The following is a 21139-nucleotide window of genomic DNA, read 5'->3' as shown; positions in this document are numbered from 1 at the left end:
TTCCAGATTGACAATGATAATGTTCGGGAAAAATAATTTGAATTACTTTAAATTGCTGTTTAAACTCGTTTGGCACCAGTATCAATTCCCTTTGTCCTGTACTGGGGGAAATGTCACCACGTTCGGTCTCCCACACGCTGTTCCTGACATTCTCCCTGGAGGTTATGTCTCTCATTTTTCCCAGTTACTCCCCTCTGGTTTCTGCCTCTCTCTGTGTCCCTTAGAAGAAAAGCTTTTGGTTGGTCTGTCTGCGTGTTTACTTATGTTATATTATGGAAAGTTATGTCACCTTTAAATGACTCAATGTTTTAAAACAACAAACTTAGGAACCTTCAAGCTACAAAATAGCTATATGTTATACAGTATGTTCAAATATATTTAATTTGTGAGAATTGGATCTATAGAGTCTTCGATAATATTCTTCTTCAATAAAACAAGGTTCAGTTGTAAAATGCAAAACAAGATGTTAAAACTTGACACGGTTGATGGTCAACATATAAAGGAAGATTCTGTCTTTATGTTAAAGTGCAAATCCTGAGATTATAAAATCGAATACTCTAAAAGTGATATCCTTGAATAGATTTTAATGACATATAAAATATAAAGTATAAATGTAGAATTTCAAAATGCCACATAATTGTAAAATAACTAAATACACTGATTGCTGGTATAGGTAGGTATTAGTATTAAACATGAGTTATTTTCCCAAACTCCTAAACTGTCATGGTTTTTACTTATTACATATATTCTTCATCCATGAAAATAAAGACAGGGATGGGCCAGTAAAAAATTTTAGAAAAATCTGAGCCCCACAGATACTTAGTCTAGGATTCGCTCCGGTGCTATATGAAAACTTTTAATAAAATCTATCTTGCTGTTAAATCTAACCAATGAACATATATATTTATATGTTAAAATATAAATGTATGTTTATACTCTCTCCATATAAAAATAATTTTATTTTATACATATTTTTATAAATTTATATTTTCATATATAAATTTATATTTTATACATGTTTAATTTAATACTAATTTTATTATATACAAATAACTTTATACATATATATATATGTAATATATGGTGTGTGTGTGTATTTAAAGAACCTGTAATGGGAAAAGTGAGTTTTCTGTAGGAAAACTGGTCAATTGTTTTACTTTTCCTCTAGTCACAATTTTTCTTAAGTTTTTTTAAAATTCAGCCATGAAAACAAGTACTTTTTGTCCAGAAACAAATGAAACGAAATTTGTATATGCTGAGCTATCATTTAAATCAGATATTTATGAGTTTGTCTACTTATTGCTTTTATTTTTTATTTTTATTTTTTAATTTTCATTTTTTTATTATGTTCAGTTAGCCAACATATATAGTACATCATTAGTTTTTGATGTAGTGTCTACTTTTCTAAGAGTTAGTGATATTTTGGAAACAGTGCACAAAAATGTACTCTTTACCATTCCTGGAAACCAGCGGGAGGCCATCCGGGGCGGTTACCTGGGTTTGCTGAAGTCTGAGAAGTACATCTCTGCTAGCAGGTGCCACTGGATGCCCCCGTTGTTGCTGTACTGGAGGAGGACGCCCTCCTCTCTGCTGTCTGGCTTGTTGCACGCAGCGCTCTCTCCGCCAATCTGGATGTAGAACTGGACAAAGTCCACCCAAGAAGTATCCAGATCCCAGCTCACCAGCTGTCTTTTCCCAGCCTTTCCAAAAGACGGAAGAATCATAGATTCAATCATCTGGGGGCTCACTGGCACTCTGCTGTTTCAGTTTCAAGATCATACAAACATCCTAGCACCCCGGGGAGATGATTTTGTCCCCATTTAACGTTGAGAGGTGCAAGTCATGCCATTTAATTCTTTGCTCAGGTTACAGTAACTGTTCCTGACTACGTTTGATTAGTCTCTGCATCATTGACTCCCAGACTTGGTTACGAGACCCTTGGGAACTGCTAATCATAGAAAAAGTATTCAAAAGTCTTTAAAAATAAGGCAAAATTAATTTTAATTAAAACACTTCCTCTATTTGCTTTGTAAATCTCCTCCAGGCAGATTGTGGAGAAGAAAGACCATGTACTTTGAAATCAGAGTTGGGTTGGAATTTTAGCCCATTATTCATGCTGTTCACTAGCTGTGTGACCTTTCTGAGCTTTTATTTTCCTCAAAGGTACAATATGGGTAATAATACCTTCCTTATAGGGTGCTGTGACAATTAGATGAAATACACGTTGCACGTAATTTGCCGAGCACATGGCATGCCTTACTGAGGAAACATCCTCTCCAGAGATATGCCCTGACCCCCCCTCCTCCTTGGGAATTAAGAGTGAAACTGGCAAAATAGAAACTTCCTGACAAAAAGAAAGAGTACTCAAGTCTCTGAGGCTCCTAGTCTCTCTGTCTCGGTCCTTTCTTGGAAACACAGAGGTCGGGAGGGATCATTTCAGTAAGTTTTTGTGACTATGAAATGGTCTTTGTGTTTTAAAAATGTGAAAAATTTCCTCAAATCCAGCAACTTGCTTCCTTTGCTCCGTGTGTTCCCTACATGTCACAGTTGTGTTGTGAAGTACTAGGTTCAAATTGACAAGGTTTGTCATCAGTCCTCTTGTAAGTAAATGGGTTCATGCTAATGGGACGGAAAAAAGGTTTGCTCATGAGATTCTTCCACCCAAACAGATACTGCCAAAGCTAATCCACAGACTGCACCGAACTGGTCTTGGAGAGCTCCCAAGGAGTTCAATTAAAAGTCAGGAAGAAAAATTGAGATAGGATACATAGTATAGAGAAAAACACCCCTCACACTTAAAATTTAAACCCTCCTCTAATCCACTAAGTTAATTAAGAAAGGGTTACAGTTATTAGAAGTCACAGGGGAAATACTTGGGGATAATTAAAGCAGTATACTGCTACTGATAAATCTAAAGCCAATTAAGAGATTCCAAAATAAACAAGGGTACCAGTGAAATGAGAACTGAAGTTAATTCTGAAACAGGAACTTATTTTTTGGAACTCTCAATTTTAAGTAAGTATTTGAGAAAAGCTTACAAGTAATATGCATTTTCAACGTGCTTTATTCACTTTTAACTTTTCTTTTTGTTGATTTGAACCTCAGAGGTTATTATAATCTGGCCTAGAATTTTCATGCCTCAGGATCATTACAGGAAGAATGATTTTCAGAAGAAAACCTACAGAACCTTGCTAGTTAATTCCAATCCAGCAAATTTCTATGAAAAATTTGGCACGTGGAAATGAGCCAGAAGGATCAAGATGTAGGGTGAGGAGAATTATAAAAATCCAATTATCACAATTAGCTGGTTGGAATGATTGGTCTATTGTGAAAATCACAGAGTGGTGTTGTTTTTCCAGGAAACTACGGTGTTGGTTGACAAAGGTTTTGAAAGTGTTTTGTGGGATTTTTGTAAGTGGTGGAAAATATCATACAAATGCTTAGTTTGGCACTGAAGATGTTTTTTCCCAGAGAATAGCACAAATCATTTTCTTTTGTTCAGTGACCTGAAATGCTGAACACTGTTTTAAAGGGAGATAAAAAAGAAAAAGGAAATGGCTCATGGCAAACTTTTTGTCAGAATTTAGAATTTGATGCAACACAGGCTTTGCAGTTTCTCTATTCTACTCTGATCAATGTATTTACGCGTGTAGACATATTTACACATGTAACATGTACACGCATGTGTGTTGGGAGTCATAGGTTACAGATCTCCTCGCTCTTGGAATGTGAAAAATACTCTCCTATTTCCCCCCCACATTCTAGGTCAAAATGGCTCACTGCTTTTAAGGGTTTCGATGAAATAAAACACATTTAAAAGTAACACTTTCAGAATCTAGAGACTTTATAACACAACCTCTAAAACATTTCATAAAACTTTACCCTTATGCCTATTAAAATCTTCTTTAAACAAAATGCTACTAGAAAAATAATCATACTATATTTATTTGAAAATAACCATTTATTTAGAACCTCTTGTTTTCCCATTTTCTTTCATTTGTTCATTCATTCCTTTCTTCAGTAATAATTACTGGGTGCCAATCACACCAGGCACAATACCACAAACTTGAAAGGAGAGTTCACAAGTATGTGTAGTGACAATATGACAATTAGGGCCGCAGACCAAATTCCACTCCTTGTCGAGTCCCATTTGGTCATACGATCATCTATCAATTCTCCAATCTGTTCCGTCTCAAAGGTACTTACTGATTTGTAAATGCCTACCACGGGGCATGCTTTTCTGAGCTGAACATCTTATCTAGAGTTCAGCTCAATCAGTAGGACTCAGCATTTTCCTGGGTCCTATGAGAATAAAAATATGATCTATGTATGTACAGAACACCAATGAGGGAGGAATTCAAAGAATGGAGAGATCAGTGTAGTTTGCCATAGTCCCACAAAGCTCCATAGAGCAGCAGGATTTGAGCCAGATGCTACAAAGTTTATAGGGATAACAGAGATGGTGGAAGGCATCATGGCAGGCAATGGAGATTAAGCAAAGACAGGGAAATTGGCAAAACCTGGGATGTGGAGGAGAGATTTCTGTTTGGAGCAGGGGTCTGACGTTTCAAAAAAGAAAATAAGTTGTACAATTAGGGCAGCAGTATTGGAGAGCATCCTGAATTCTGTGATAGGAGAGGGACAGGACAGAAGCACATTTTAGGTTTAGGTGGTTTGCAAAAGGTGGTGGATGTACAGAGCTGTTCCTTTGGGTCATTGTCCCTGCTGGTGGGGGCTACCAAGCCCTGTATCCCACCTCTCTGGATATGCCACTCAGAGTACGCCATTCCTCGGGAAACTGTGATTGGCCAATCCGCAACCTTCCCCAGATTTTTCTACAGGGCTGCTCAGAAAGCTCTGTGGCCCCGGTACCACTCTCATAAATGACAGCTGACCTGAAAACAGAGAGTTCTGTGGGCATTTGAGTTTCTGGTTCCAGATATCTCTGAAGCCAGTTTTACCTTGTGTCTTGATTACATGAACCAAATTTCCTCCTTTTTTGCTTAAGCTAGTTTCTCTCACTTAGAATTCAAAACAGATCTGCCTGATACAAGAGAAAAAAGGGGAAAAAATGCTCTTCAGATATTTTGACAAAAATTGAGGAAGAAAGCTGGATTGGGAGGGGAAGAGAATGATTTTACTTTTGAAATGATTTATTTTATTTTTTTAAAAGATTTTATTTATTTATTTGACAGAGAGAGACACAGCGATAGAGGGAACACAAGCAGGAGTCCGGGAGGGAGAAGCAGACTCCCCGCTGAGCAGGGAGCCTAATGTGAGGCTCAAGCCCCGGACCCTGGGATCATGACCTAAGCCGAAGGCAGACGCTTAACAACTGAGACACCCAGGCGCCCCGATGCTGATTTTTTAAAAAAGATTTTATTTATTTATTTATTTATTTATTTGAGAGAGAGAGAGAGAGAGAGAGAGAGAGAGCGCACGCGCACACGTGAGCACAAGTGGGGGGAGGGGCAGGAGGAGAGGAAGAAGCAGACTCCCTACTGAGCCCAACTCAGGGCTCCATTCCAGGACCCTGAGATCATGATCTGAGCTGAAGACAGACACTTAACCGACTGAGCCTCCCAGGCACCCCTGAAATACTGATTTTAAGTTAGTGGCAGGGCACACATATGGAAATATCTAGTGATGCCAGTTTTAAATATATTCTCATAAAATGTAATTGTGATAGCTAACACTTATTGAACGATTTCTATGTGCCCAACACTATTATTCTTTATTCTTTACCTTCATTAACCCAGTGATACTCTCCAAGTCCCACTTTACAATAGAGAAAACTGAGGTACAGAAAGATGTAATAAGGCTGCAAGATGAATCAGCTAATGAGTTTTGGAGCTTAGGTACCGATCCAGGTAGCTTTAGTATAGAGATCATCTTGAATTACAGTTATATACATATTGATATGTAACCTTTCTATGTTTCAAATATTTGTGTGTATGCATACGTGTTTACTGGGGTGTTTGGTACATATTGGTTAAGGATTCATAATCTTATTTAAAATTGATGCTTATGGGAGACATAATCTTCCCATTTCTGAACAATTACACAGTGTGTCCAGATCTGTGCAACGCATATTGGTCACTTGTGGACGATTATCTCTAACAATAATGACCAGCGGATGTTCAATGTCAATGGATAGGAAATATCATCAAATGGAATTCATCCCTGATTTTCTATCATCCTCTATCTTGTGTGTTTGCTGCTGATTCTTTGTTCTGCACCTGCATCAAAATAAAACCTGTACCTATTTTTGCATTTGCATAAATTATTTTGGATTTCTGCCCAGATTCCACAACATATGAGCCCTACAGTATATCACCCACACCTGTGTATTTGTTAGGTGACGCAGACTGGGACATTTCCAGTTGTCCTGGAATTGGTGGCTATAGTACCTGCCAGAAAGAAGTGGTTTTAAGCACCTGACATTCTAATAAGTAGGGTTAGACACATAGCTCAGGTTGGAGAACTGGGTCTGCTCCCGCTCTAGTCCTTTTGAGGACTAAATAAAGAGATGAATTAGAGGAGAGAGAAAGAAAATAATGTCCTGTCTAGATGGTAGCAAAGGAGGAGAGGAAGGTGGCTCGCCCCTCCCCATCACCAACCAAGCAACAGGGGTTGGGCGTGTTCCAAGAGAATCGGTCTTAGAGATTCTGGGTGGCACCTTAGTCCCTCGGGGGCGTCTACTGACCTGTCTGTCCAACCTGGTGCTGCCTCTAGTAAAGGTGAACACTGCAAGAAAAACTTCTACACTGTCTCTGTACGGACTTCATGTCTGTGTGCCCCCAAATCCATATGTTGAAAGCCTAACCTCTAAAGGGAGGGTATTAGGGGGTGGGGCCTTTAACAGGTTATTAGGTTATGAGGGTGGAGCCCTCATGATGGTATTAGTGCCCTCATAAGAGACACAAGACAGCCTGCTTTTTCTCTCTGTGTTCTCTCCACCATGTGAGGACACAGTGAAAAGACAGCCATCTATAAACCAGGAAGCAGGCCCTCACCAAACACTGAATCTGCTGGTGCCATAATCTTGGACTTCACACCTTTCAGAACTGTGAGGAAAAAAAACCCATTTTCCATTTAAGCCACCCAACCTATGGTATTTTTGTTATAGTAGCCTGAGTTGACTCAGACAGTCCTGTAACATCAGACACCACCAGCAGGCAACAAAGAGGATGCGAGATGTCTGCTCAACATGGACAGTTAGTCAGTCCCGGGGAACAGCTCTGCACATCCCCAAACCCCACCGTCACCCCTCCTTCTTCCAAACATATTCTTGAGAATAACGGATTGACAAATTTAACACTCACAGAAGCGCTTTCTATGTGTTCGGCACTGTTCTACATGACCTACAAGTACTGACTCATTTACTCTGCATCACGATCCTGATGAGATAGAATACTCTTATTTCCACTGTACCGATGAGGAAGCCAAGCCACACCGAGGTTAAGGGTTTTGCTCAAAGTCACACAGCTACAGAGTGGTGGAATCGGACTGCAGCAAGCAGCTGTTATTCTTAACCTTGAGACTTTGCCTTCATCACCCCTGCTCGCTCCTCGCCCCCAGGCCATACGCTCACACACCCTCCAATGCCAGGGCGAGAAGACATGGAGTCCCTGCCCCACTCAAAGACCCTCAAGGCATAAGCCCGGCTGGCACGGCAGGAGAGGAAAGCCACGAGATTTAAATCAGGGACAGGGAGGGCAGGAATTCTCAACAGCCCTACCCTGGATTTGTAGTAACCCCAAACCATCATCAAACTACCAGAGTTTCCCAAATGTAGTTCAGGGATAGGAATTTGACAAAGGAATTTAAAAGCAAGCAGTGTGAGGAAACATAAAACTGTCCCATGTTTGTACCTTCTGAATTCAGACTGCTCCGTAAATCACTCACTTATGGAAATAGCCATTGCGTGGATCACGTATTCCCATAGCTTAGTCAGACCTTCGTCATCACTCACCCCTAGCTCTTACCTTGCTGAAATACAGAGATGATCCAGATGAGATGACCCCACACCCTTGTTCCGGCTTTACAATTTCTCCCCCAATGACTTCTTGCCAGTCAGACTCCCAACCATTCTGGTTCTCAAAATCTGACATGATCGTGGAAGGAAGGGCAGCTTCCGGGTGGCATTCGGTGCCTTGGTATCCCTGGTCACACCTGGGAGAGAGGAAGGGCCACGTAAGCAAGTCACAGCCTCTTTTCTGGGAGTGCCACGGCCACGCACCTGCATTTCCCACGTCTCCCTCTTGCTCAGACCTTAGCATTCACACGAAATTTTTCTCTACAATGTCAATCTGTGTATGTGGTTGTAACAACCGTCAGTTTTTGACATTGAAAAGAAATCTTTTCTTAAAAGAAATGGTGCTGTAACAGCAGAACCGAGGCATCAAGGAGTAATGAGGGAGGAGATGGGTACGTGTGTGCGCCTGTGTGTGCACGCGTGCGCCTGTGTGTGCACGCGTGCGTCTGTGTGTGCATGTGTGTGCACACGTGCGTGTGTATCGGCGGCTGGGGGGTGGCGTGGGAGAAGAGTGGGATCTTCCTGGAGATCTTGAGAGTCACATGGAAATGTTTGTCTGCTCATACGATGTGTAGCTCTGGCCATGTTTTATGGCTCCTCTTTCTGATTAAATTCCGTCTCTTTTAGAGTCTTTAAGTATTCAAGTGTGTTCCTTTCTCATCCTCATTAGCGATAATCACCGTCTCCCCCTGCCTACAACCTTACGCTTCTGGCCACACCACGCAGGAGAGCGCGCAGCAGCTGTCTGACTTGTGTTTTAAGACTGTCAGGGGAACGGAAGGGAAACAAACAATAGCAAGGCTCTTTTAACCCCCAAAGAGGACTTTGGGATTAATTAATAAACTCTGAAATTTAAACCCAGGAGGCCTCGTCTTGAGGTGAGATTTTGAAGTTTAGGATATACGGCTTCAGACTTCACTTAAAATGTAACAGCATCTTTTACACCTAAAGTAAGAGCAGAAAGGAGGACCGTTTTCCTTTTGGCTCCTTCATTATTTATCAGTCTGTCCGTACCGCTCTGATGACAACTGCCGTGCTATCCCTCTGAACACAAACCCCGAGAAGCAGGCAATCGATCACACATGGCGGTGTGTGTACCTGCACACGCCGTGGTCACATGAGCCGTGCCCACTGCACATGTTTGGGCATTGCTGTCCAATGTAAATGCTGTCCAAAGCCCATTCGTCTTGGGCTGTGTAATAGCTCTGACTCCAGCGGAAGCGGGTGGCACTGGACCTAGAAACAAGGGACGGGAGCGAAAACAATATTTTAACTAACATCTGGTAGAATGAAGAATGTCAGAGTTCAGACTCTTTCAGATGACAAACTTTCTGGAACTTGCATTTAGCTGCCAATCATTTTTCTTTGGTAGTTGAAAGTCTGTCTACTCAATTATTAGCCAATGTAACAATTCGATCATGACGAAAAGTTAAAAAGGAATCTGTGGTTTGGATATATACCTCCATCTTAATTTAATTTGCGATGTTTTGAAGAAAAACAAAATATCAGATTTTTTTTGTTGTTATGCAGAGATTTGATGCTAGGAAAAGCAAGCAAGAAAGAAGGAATATTAAAAAAAAAAAGGTATATACAAAAGAGCCTCTCTTCCACAGAGGAAAATGTGAGGTGTTTCAATCATGGTAATAAAATTTCTTTCAATAAATAAACAGCAGTTATTGGAAAACTCCCAGTGAGCTCTCAATATAAAACAAAACTTTTGTTTGGGGGTATTGTTTTGGGCTTGAGGGACATGCTACAATGTGCTCTAAGAAGAACATGTTCTAGAAGTAAGAACATCTGGGTGCTAAATTCTGCTAATTATTTCAGAAACATTAATTTGGGTAGGTTTCATGGACAAGCTGATGTTAAGTGGAAACAAAAAGCTAAACAGTCCATTACACATAGAGAAACACTTGGGACCTTGATTCGTCTAAACCAGATGGAAAGTCTAAAGAAGAGAGTATTTTGAGAGCAATGTTAAGAAAGTTTCCATCCACTGACAGTCACAAAAAATTCTTCTCAATTCCCATCATATTTTTTGCCTCTAGAAATTTTCAGGGATTGTGATTAGTTCTTTTTGGTCAATGTGCAAAACAAAAGAAAACAAAAAGGATTTGCAGAATTCATGTGCATGCTCCATTCCATTGATTGAACCCTCCCTAAGCACACTGTCTACACATACACTTGATCTTAACTGCTCTAAATGATCCCTTAACGGCTACTGCATCAATTACCCACATAATAAATACTCCCTAAGTATGTAACAGATTGTTAAAATCCAGACTAAGCCTTGATTGTTTATTTTGCCAACGATCTGTGGCTAATATGTTGCATTTTCATTCCTAGTAGGATAATTCCAGGATGCATCCAGTAGACACTGATTTGCTGCATATCAGCACACGTCATGATACATGCAATGACACAGATACACCTCCTCTCTGGTAATAGTTTATATTTGAAATCTAATAGCCATCACAATTTTCATAGCCCCATTAAGAAATGGTTTGTAGAAGATCCTACTATAAAAGTAGGTACACTGTTTTAGAGCATGGAGCCCTACAGAGGAGAAGCAAATTAAGTTTCAGGCAAAGGAAAGATGACTATATCTTGTCAGGACTGATAATCTGAGTCAAGTCTGAGGCTACATGTGTCTAGACTGTGAGCTCTTTTGGGGACAGGGCTATCTTTTGTCTCAACAGTTTGCACAGGGACAGAATAAAGTAGGTGTACCAAAAGAAACTGCTAAAAAAATGAGTCAATGAGTGGATGAACAGGCCAGGAAAGGGCAGCCTGTTTCTGCCTTCTGTAGGTAATGGAGTAAATAATGTGCTAGGGGTCTGGGGACTTGGCCCCTTGGACTCTAGCTCTGCAATTTATCAGCTGTGTGACCTTTAGTGAGACATTTAAACCTTCAGCCTTTCTAGTTCCTCACCTCTCAAATAAAGGGATTGGGCAAGCCAATTTCTAAGATCCCTTCTAGCTCGTAAATTTAGTGATTGTTCTGGTGGTTGTTGACTGAGGTGATGGTTTATTTCCTATCTAGTCACATGCCTACGTGAAACCCATGGCATACATTGTTTTGAAGTTTTGATATTTCAAACATTAAAATGGGGTGGGAGGGTTTCAGACATCTGTCCCAGATTTCCCAGTTTATGTATGTTTCTGAACAGTCACATGTAAACACATTCTAAATTCTTTTACTAAGTAAATTAGTCCTTACGTGCATCTTGTGAACTCTTGAAAAAGAGACTATTTCCTTAAGATAAAAAGCTTAAAGTGGATTTTTCCATTTAAAATTACAATCCACAGTTTAATGTGCTGATGTTAATTAACAGAAAAGGAATCAGAAGAGGTTGAATATTGGCTTCCTTTTTAGTGAGAAAAAAAATTAGTTGTGTGAGCAATCTCCAGCTGGTCATGCATGAGAACACAAGGTGTGATCTCACTGATTTGCAGCTGCATCACTGCTAAATATTGCCCTCAATACAAATATTTAATTTGCCAACCCACCCCCCCTCTCAGATCTAAGCATTCTTAGAAGGAAAATTTTGTGCACTTCGGATTGGGTCTGAAAGTGGGACCACTGCTATGTGGATCATGAAATGAAGTTGACTTGCATTTAAAACCCAAACTCTATGGATTCCTCAAAGCAACAAAACTTGTCAGTCTTGTCTTTATTTGATTTTTTCCCATATAAACTTCTAGACTGAATTAAAATAGCATCGAGTCATCTCTTGGTAGTTAGGTATTAAGGTATCAAGGCTGAGGAACTGAGGTAAATGAAGGCTGACTAAATTGTATTTTCCACCTTCAGAGTTACTGTAATTACATTTACCCAATTATTCTGAAACTCATTCAGTCATTAGGTGTAGATTTGTTTATGAAGTAGCAACTGACAGCTGTTTGGGTCTCATTAGGCCCTGTTCTCATGTAAATGTCTCTCATAAAAACAAAATTAATTTTCATTGGGTAACAAATGTTCAGTTCATCTACAATATAATTTCTCTAAGCAGGTGTATATATATTCAATATTTCCACTCTAAGTTGTCCTATCTAGCCTATTTTCCAAAGTTAACAGATCTTTGGTAATGTGGGGACCACATATGCTTGTGTGTATTCAATTTAGAGTTGTGTATGTGTGAATCAAAGCAGGAGAACGAAGATTTGCCAAAAGGAAAACTGCTTCAAACTAAACTGCACTCTGTTTTCCTGAATGCTTAAGAACACATGCTATTTGCAAAAGTTTGAAATGAATATAATAAAGTTATCAAGAATGCCAGGGATACTAAATGCACTTTATAGCAGAGCTTTTAAAAAACATTATAAATCCCAAACCAATGATAATAACCAGATGAACACTATTTTTTTTTATATATAGCAACCATGTTTAGTTTAAGTATTAGCAGGAATGTTAAAAGAAAATATCTTACTGGGTTTGTTCCTTTTTAAAAAATATTTTTACTTTCTTTACCCAGGGCTTTGAAAAAAATTTGGAAAAGCAGAGTTTAGTTATTCAGTTATATGGATTTAAAGGCAAATGGTTGCAGGAATAATCTATAGACAACGAGGCACACTGAATTAAAATTCTATTCAATGCCCCAACATTTAATGAGTACCCAACATGTGGCAGGCAGTGTTGGAACTGAAGTGTTTAAGGGTCAAATAGATTTCCTCTCAAGTGTCTAATAAACATTGATGAGAATTGATTTTTCTGACTATACTAAAACTTTCAACTCAGTGGTACTATCTTGTAAGCTAGGAAATAATAATGCAACATACCATCTGAATGTGAAATAACATGCAAAGGTGTTTTTTTCTTTTTTTTTTTTTGATAAAGGACAGTATTTTTTGGATACTGTCTAAACTACATTAATTAAGAATAATAGTTTAGCGGTGCCTGGGTGGCTCAGTTGGTTAAGCATCTGACTTCAGCTCAGGTCATGATCTCAGGGTCCTGGGCTCCCCATTCAGCGGGGAGTCTGCTTTTCCCTCACTTTCTCCCCTAACCCCTCTCCCTGCTTGTGCTCTCTTGCATGCACTCTATCTCTCTCAAATAAATAAAATCTTAAAAAAAAAGAATAATAGTTTATAACATTTCTGGGGATGAAAAGACATCTCTAAGATACACCATCAAGATGAACTTACCATCATAATTTTGAAATTATACCTTACATGTCAATAAATAAAAATCAACATTTTTAAATAATGAGGGTGATACACTTAATGGTGAAATAATCATAAAGAAAAAACCTCAGTAGCTTTACAGCAAGTATGACTACTATTTCAATTGTTTGATCTGTTGCTTTTTTATAATCATGATAGATATGCTTGGAATACCATTGAAATTAAATACAAATCCTGATTATATTCCCAGCAGTAGACATAAAAAAGTAGGATGTTAGAGAAAGTAGCAACTTGTTATACAAAGCATTAGCAGAATATCTAGGAAATGGCTCACAGTTGGATATAAAAAAAACCTGTGGAAATCAAATTTCAAGCATTTTATTCCAACTGATATAATGATGAATCCTTAAAAATAATCAAGGAGGCATTCTTCTATAATTCAGTAATTCAATCTCCAACTAAAGGATGTATAATAATAATTCTGGGTTGTAATCTAACCAATTGTTTTTGTGTGGAGCCTAACTTCCATGTAAAATAATCGAAGAAGGGTTTATTTAGTAATTTTCTCTTTACAAAAGGGCTCTTGGAAGGCTGATGCCACAGAAAAATACAATTCTTGTCTCTTTCATGGTTTTCCTACTACCCACGTCACAGAATCTTAGAATTCCTGAACTGAGAGGGACTTTTAAGATCATCTAATTAAACTTCATTCTACTCATAAGAAATCAGGCTTGAAGAGGTTGTGAATCGTTAAAATCATGTGATTAATTAATCACTGGAAAGGATAGACTGAGAGCTTCTAATTTCTAGTCTAAGGTTCTTTCTTGGGCAAGCTTATCCTGTCACAGGGCTTCAAACAGTACTCATGGTATTCAACTCTTCAACCCAAACCTCTTTTCTGAGTTCCAGATGTATAAGTCCAGTTGGCTTCTTGACATTTCTGCTTGGATAGATAAGTATCTTAAACTCCGCATCCCAGAAACAGAACGCTTCATTTCCTGCCCCAAATCCACTCCTTCTCCAGGCTTCCCCACCTCAGTCAGTTTCCCTAGGCCTCGGATTTACAAACTGTTTTTGATTCTTCCTTTTCTACCACAGCTCCCATGGAGTGCATCAGCAAGCTCTATTTGATTAAAATATATTTCACAAGGATGGCTCTTGTCTTGTCTGCTACAGTCATACTCCAAGCCACCTAAACATGGAATGCCTGGAAACTTCTAACTCGACTCCCTGTCTTCACTCTTTCTCCTACAATCTATTCCTCACCAGCAGATGCCCAGAGCAATCAATCTAACAAAATTATGTAATATTTAGGGGGAAAAGGTGTTTTTCTCTTAAACATTATCAAATATTTAAATTTCTCCCTAATTACTGTGGCTTTAGCTTCTTGGGGGATGATTTTTATGGTTACTGAGAGAATGTGAATAGTAAAAAAACTGTGTATTAAGCTTTTGAAATAAAAACGTAGGGCTTTGCAGCGAGAAAACGGCCTTGAAATGCAAATCATCTTGACATAGGAGATTTTGGATTCCCGTACCCTTCCCTTTTAACATACGTCAAAGCTAAAGGAACAGCTCATTGAGTTGGTGCAGAAAGGGAGGTCAGAAAAAGCTAGGACATAGAGGGTATTATGCCAAGTGAAATAAGTCAGACGGAGAAAGACAAATACCACATGATTTCACTCATACGTGGAATCTAAAATACAAAACAGGGGCCCTGGGTGACTCAGTTGATTATGTGTCTGCTGAGGTCATGATCCCAGAGCCCTGGGATTGAGTCCCCACATTGGGCTCCCTGTTCAGCGGGGCATCTGCTTCTCCCTCTCCCGCTCCCCTTGCTCATGCTCTCTCCCTCTCTCACTCAAATAAATAAATAAAATCATAAAAAATAAAATAAAATGCAAAAAATTGAATAAACAAACAAAAAGCAGAATCAGACCAACGAATCCAGAGAACAGACTGTTGATTGCCACGGGGTAGGGAGGGTGGAAAAAATGGGTGAAGGGGAGTGGGAGATACAGTTTTCCGTTTAGGGAAAGAATAAGTCACAGGAATAAAAGGTGCAGCATAGGGAATATGGCCAGTGGCATGGTAGTAGTGCTGTGACATACAGTAGCTACACTTGTGGTGAGCACAGCATAATGTGCAGAGTTGTCAAATCACTAAGTTGTACACCTGATGTTACTAATGTAACACTGTCAACCATATGAAAATTAAAAAAAAAAAGTAGGACAAATGAGGGTTCTAGAGGGGAGGGGGGTGGGGGGATGGGTCAGCCTGGTGATGGGTATTAAAGAGGGCACGTACTGCATGGAGCACTGGGTGTTATATGCAAACAATAAATCATGGGACACTACACCAAAAACTAATGATGTAATGTATGGTGATTAACATAACATAATAAAAAAATTAAAAAAAAGGAGGACAGTTTGGAAATCAAATTTTCATTAGCTCTATTTTTCAAATATCCTCAGCATAAAAGAAAGATCTGGGTCTTTTGATGACAAAGAAAATTCATCTTGCCATTGTGCTTAACTCTTCTTCATATTCAAGTCGTGCTAACAGAGATGGTAAAAGTTAAAGTCACTACGATGTCATCTCTCACCAAGTTTTCTGGGGAAGAAGCACTATGACTCTTCTCCACTGCGTGAACTCACTGGCATGGTAAATACTTGCTGACGTGAATTCCTGACAACTCGGCATACTTGGAAGACATTCCTAAGAGAGAGGAAGGCAAAAATTAAACTTGGCTTCTGTTCCTCCAGGGACAATATGTTGACTCACTCACCATAAATGCAAAAGGCCTTAGAGAAATCTAATGTCATAATTTTAACTATTTGCAATATGGATGCAATTCATGATTCTTCCTCTGTGAAGCTGAAATATTTGGGAAAAAACGGGGAAACAAGTGTCACCATGAAACTAAATGTCGTTTAATTCTCACATATAAAAATGGACATGGGGCGCCTGGGTGACTCAGTTGGTTAAGCGACTGCCTTCGGCTCAGGTCATGATCCTGGAGTCCCTGGATCGAGTCCCGCATCGGGCTCCCTGCTCAGCGAGGAGCCTGCTTCTCCCTCTAACCCTCCCCCCGTCTCATGTACTCTCTCTCTCTCTCTTTCATTCTCGCTCTCTCAAATAAATAAATCTTTAAAAAAATAATATGGACATGGCTTAAGATCCATATTTTGACCTTTTATCATAACACTGGCATTTGGCAAAATTATTCTAATCACTGTGCTATTTATGCATGTATTGTAATGTCAGATCACCGTGTGTGTAAAGAAGTACAATATGATCCTAAGAATCTGGATCTATGTATTTCTTTCTTCTTTTTCTTTTTTAAAGGCAAGATGTGCCAGATTTTTAATATGGACTACCTACAGGTAAAGAGAGTTAGAAAGGACCAGATGAAGACATGCTTTAGGGAGAAAAGAAAGAGAGGAAGGAGGAAGGAAGGGTTAGAAAAAATTTATGGAGGAAGAGGGTTAGAGAAATATTCCAAACACCATCCTAGAGTACCCAGTCCTGAAGTTATTCTCATTTCTTTTTTATTTTCAATTATAATTTAGTATCTGATATGCAGAATGTGGAATCCTTATTGCTGACTTGACGTCAGTGCTCAGTTACAAATAACATTGTTCCTTTTGAACCAAACCTAAACTTTTGGAACTCTCTGCTTCCTATGTAAAAAGAAGGAGCCTACACAAGCATTAGAGAAAATAGACTTACCTCTTGGACCAGGTGCCAGGTGAGGCCATGATTGGTTGAGTACTCCAGCTTCACCTGGTTGTCCATGTGCGGAGTGTATTTCTGGCCACAGCCCATCACCAAACTGAACTGAATCATATAGGATGCTCCTATCTGCATTGATTGTGTTTCCACATAGCGCATACTTGATGCAAGTTTAGAATCTCCCGTGAAACTGAAAGAGGCGGGAATCAGAAGATTAAAAACAGCGACGTTTTTAGGGAAAATTAGGCTCTTCATTTCATACCATACACCAAAATAGCTTCATTTTGCTTGTTTAAATCTTGCCAAGCTCAAGAATGGATTTCAGTCAATCTAATAAATGCAATTAAAACAATCTGCCTATCAAAGAAGCAATGTATTTTTTTTAAAGTTAATACCTAGAGTTGTCAGATATATTTGAAAATGGATACTCACTCATACATTGTTCATGAGTGTAAACCTTTTGACTCATTAATCCCACTTCTTAGAATCTATACAAAGGAAATAATCCTAAATTCAAGGGCAGTTTTATAAAACATGATGAATATTGCAGGGCTATTTATAATAGTAATTGGTAACCATTTCAATGTCAAACTACAGGGAAAATGGAATCCTTAAATAAACTGGGATAGACACTTGACAGATCATCCATATTTCAAATATTTATGAAGGTAATGTAATCACATTAACATGCTTATGAGAAAATAAATTTTTAAAAATCCACAAAATGATGCATAAAGGAAATTCACCAGAATGTTTGCAGTGGCTCTAGTTGGTGGTGGGAAACTAGTTTACAGCTTTTCTTTTTTTTTTTTTAATTTTCCAAATAATCTTCAATGCTTAGGCATTTTTTTCTTTTTTTTTTTTAATTATGTTATGTTAGTCACCGTACAGTACATCATTAGTTTTTGATGTAGTGTTCCATAAAGCTTAGGCATTAAATACTGAAAACATCATAATGTAGTTTTAATGACTGTGCCTCAAGTTGGTAAAATTTTACTGGGTCCCAGTTGAGTACCATGTAATTGTAAACTGTTTGATGACAGGCACAATTACTTTTTTAGAGCAAGCTGCTCAACGAATTTATCATCCATCAGAGGAGATTCAAATATGGACACATTTTTCACTGTGGTTAATATGGGTCAATGTAAACATTCCCAGGGTTAATCCCACTGGGGTTTGTCTGCCACAATGCTTGGTACTGCTATTGTGAAGCAGGGCCAATACCACAGAACAGCAGTAGCTCCTATTAGTCAGGGGGCTGAGCTGATATAAAGGGAATGGTGCAAAAATCTGTGATCTCTTTGAGGCATTTAATATTTTTTCTTATTCGTCCTTTGCTGAATCAGCAAAATAAGGAGTAACTACTCCACCTTGCTTCTTGCAGACATTAAGATGTTATTTAAAGATGGAACATTGTCCATATAGAGGATCATCATGGGTTTGGGCTCAAGGTTACAAAATGCAAGAAGCTTTTTCCTAACAATGACTAATTACTCTTTACCAATTTTAAATTCAGTTTTTACACTTGGACAATGAATAGAGGAATAAAATGGTTAAGAGCCCCCAAACTCTGCTTTAGCTGAATGGTCAATAAAAGAAAGGGATGTGTCATATTTATCGCTGCTGGTGTTACACATCCAGGGCTTATAAATTGTTCATTGTTAATAATAAAGATGCCCACACGTTGTTGAGTCTAGGCCATATCTTCAGACTGTCCTAAGCGCAATACCCATATTATCATCCTTAGTTCCATCCTTACAATAACTCTGTGAAGTAGGAATATATCTCTAGTTAACAAATGGGGAAATGGGGATAGTAAATGGTAGAGATTTGGTATAAACTCAGCTCTGCCCAACTCTAAAACCTCTTAACCAATACACGATCTCTCTATCTTTCTATTGTTAAAAGATGGAGACGAAAATGCTGCAGTTTTGAATAACTTTCATATATAGTTAATTTAAAAATCATTAACTTTCAGTTACTGTGTAATGATAGTTTGGAGTTAGAGATAATAAACCCAGGATTGCTGCTGTGTGACAGAGTGTATGGGATGCATTCTCGCAAACACAAAGCTGCAGAATGCAATTTTTAGCAATATTACAAAACAAAAGAATCAATATAGAAGAAAAACACTAGTAAGCTCTATAGGCACAAACTTGTCCATATAAATTCCAGAGTCTTTTAAGTAAGGAAAAAAAGTCCTGACTACTTCTCCCCATGAGAAATAAATGTTGCTTTTGACGTCAAGGGTTAAATGTTCTTTCTAGTGCCTCTTAGGAGGAAGGTAAATAAGGGAGCCAACTAATTAGTCATTTGAATCACTTAATTTTTTTAAAAAATTAAAAAAAATTAATTTAAATTCAATTAATTAACATATATTGAATTGTTTACTCTAAAGGTATGCTATCTATCCTGGGCAACTGGGAAAAACCACACGTGCAGGGCAGCACAGTCTGCAGTCCACGGAGAGCCACTAGAACTTTCTCACTCATGTCCTGCACAGTATTTCCTCACCCCAGCATTTCTGAAATAATTTAAGATTATTTTCACAATCAGTTTCTTGTAAATTCCTCCCTTCAGAGATGGTTTAGTGTCCTTGCAAATCTAAGAGAAACAGAAAGAAATGCGGTGTTTTGTAAATACTGCCTGCACCTAACTTTTGCATGGTTACAATCAACCATGAACCTGGTTAAAGATAGTGAGTATTCAAACCTGAGAAGGATATGCTCTGTGAGCTACCCTCACGATAACAGCTTTTAAAGGTGCCAAGACACCAAGAAAGAAAAACATAAAAATGATATAAAAGGACAAGAGTGAGTCTCAGGCGGCTGGTTGGCTCAGTTGATAGAGCATGTGACACTTTATCTCGGGTGGTGAGTTTGAGCCCCACAGTAGGTGTAGAGATTAATAAAAATAAAATCTTTTAAAAAAGGTCAAGAGTCTAAAAGATCTGTTAAACAGTGACAATAAAATTCTTACTTAGCACAAATATCTGTTCTACTAGTAGTTGCATCTTTTCTTGTTTTTGTTGTGAGCCACACCTGAATGCTTTCTAACCAAAATGCTTGCCATACTTCATGGTACCATATGATACCCCCTATCCTGATATATATTTTTTTAGTTTAAATTCAATTAGCCAACATATAGTACATCATTAGTTTCAGATGTAGAGTTCAATAATTCATCAGTTGCATAGAACACCCAGTGCTCATCCCATCACATGCCCTCTTTAATGCCCATCACCAATTACCCCATCCCCCCACCCACCTCCCTTCCAGCAACCCTCAGTTTGTTTCAAGTTAAGAGTCTCTCATGGTTTGTCTCCCTCTCTGATGACTTCCCATTCAGTTTTCTCTCCCTTCCCCTATGATCCTCTGTGTTGTTTCTTATATTCCACATATGAGTGAAACCATATGATAATTGTCTTTCTCTGATTGACTTATTTTGTTCAGCATAATACCCTCCAGTTCCATCCACATTAATGTAAATGGTAAGTATTCATTGTTTCTGATGGCTGCATAATATTCCATTGTATATATATATATATCACATCTTCTTTATCCATTCTTCCATTGATGGACATCTCGGCTCTTTCCACGTTTGGCTATTGTGGACATTGCTGCTACAAACATTGGAATGTGATGCCCCTTCGGATCACTATATTTGTATTTTTGGGGTAAATACTAAGTAGTGCAATTGCTGGGTTTTAGGGTAGTTCTATTTTCAACTTTTTGAGGAACCTCCATACTGTTTTCCAGAGTGGCTGCACCAGCTTGCATTCCCATCAACAGTGTAGGAGGGTTCCCCTTTCTCTGCATCCTCGCCAACATTTGTTGTTTCCCGACATGTTAATTTTAATCATTCTGACTGGTGTGAGGTGGTATCTCATTGTGGTTTTGATTTGTATTTCCCTGATGACAAGTGATGTTGAGGATGTTTTCATGTGTCTGTTGTCCATTTGTATGTCTTCTTTGGAGAAGTGTCTGTTCATGTCTTCTACCTTGTTTTTGTAGTGTAGTGGTTATCACCTTCACCTCACCTATCCTGATACCTTAATCGGAAGCAAAATAACACAAGAAAAGCACAGACATCTATGCCTTAAAAATCTTGACCATTCATAGCACAAGTTCATTCAGTTGTTTATGATTTATTCAAGACTGGCTGAAAGCCAGTAATATTAGGTCAGCTTTTCCCCTTCTGAATACGCTGATGTTCTTACTCAGCTGGAGTTTTAGAGGTGAGA

General features: G+C 38.7%; 1 protein-coding gene across 2 annotated transcripts in view; it reads right to left on the bottom strand.

The window, feature by feature from the left end:
- Window positions 1-21139, bottom strand: part of RELN (reelin) — a 492672-nt gene that overhangs the window by 112287 nt on the left and 359246 nt on the right. For both annotated transcript variants that reach the window (XM_027573967.2, XM_027573968.2), the window contains exons 21-25: window positions 16894-17086; window positions 15767-15879; window positions 9137-9274; window positions 7989-8175; window positions 1495-1700 (exon numbers count right to left, since the gene is read on the bottom strand). In XM_027573967.2, the coding sequence (XP_027429768.2) occupies window positions 1495-1700; window positions 7989-8175; window positions 9137-9274; window positions 15767-15879; window positions 16894-17086 (837 nt within the window). The remainder of the gene's footprint in view (window positions 1-1494; window positions 1701-7988; window positions 8176-9136; window positions 9275-15766; window positions 15880-16893; window positions 17087-21139) is intronic.

The sequence above is a fragment of the Zalophus californianus genome, chromosome 12 (genome assembly GCF_009762305.2).
Source record: "Zalophus californianus isolate mZalCal1 chromosome 12, mZalCal1.pri.v2, whole genome shotgun sequence".
In the NCBI taxonomy this organism is placed as follows: Eukaryota; Metazoa; Chordata; class Mammalia; order Carnivora; family Otariidae; genus Zalophus; species Zalophus californianus.
Note: the sequence above shows the minus strand (reverse complement) of the source record. Positions and strands in the feature narration are given on the sequence as shown.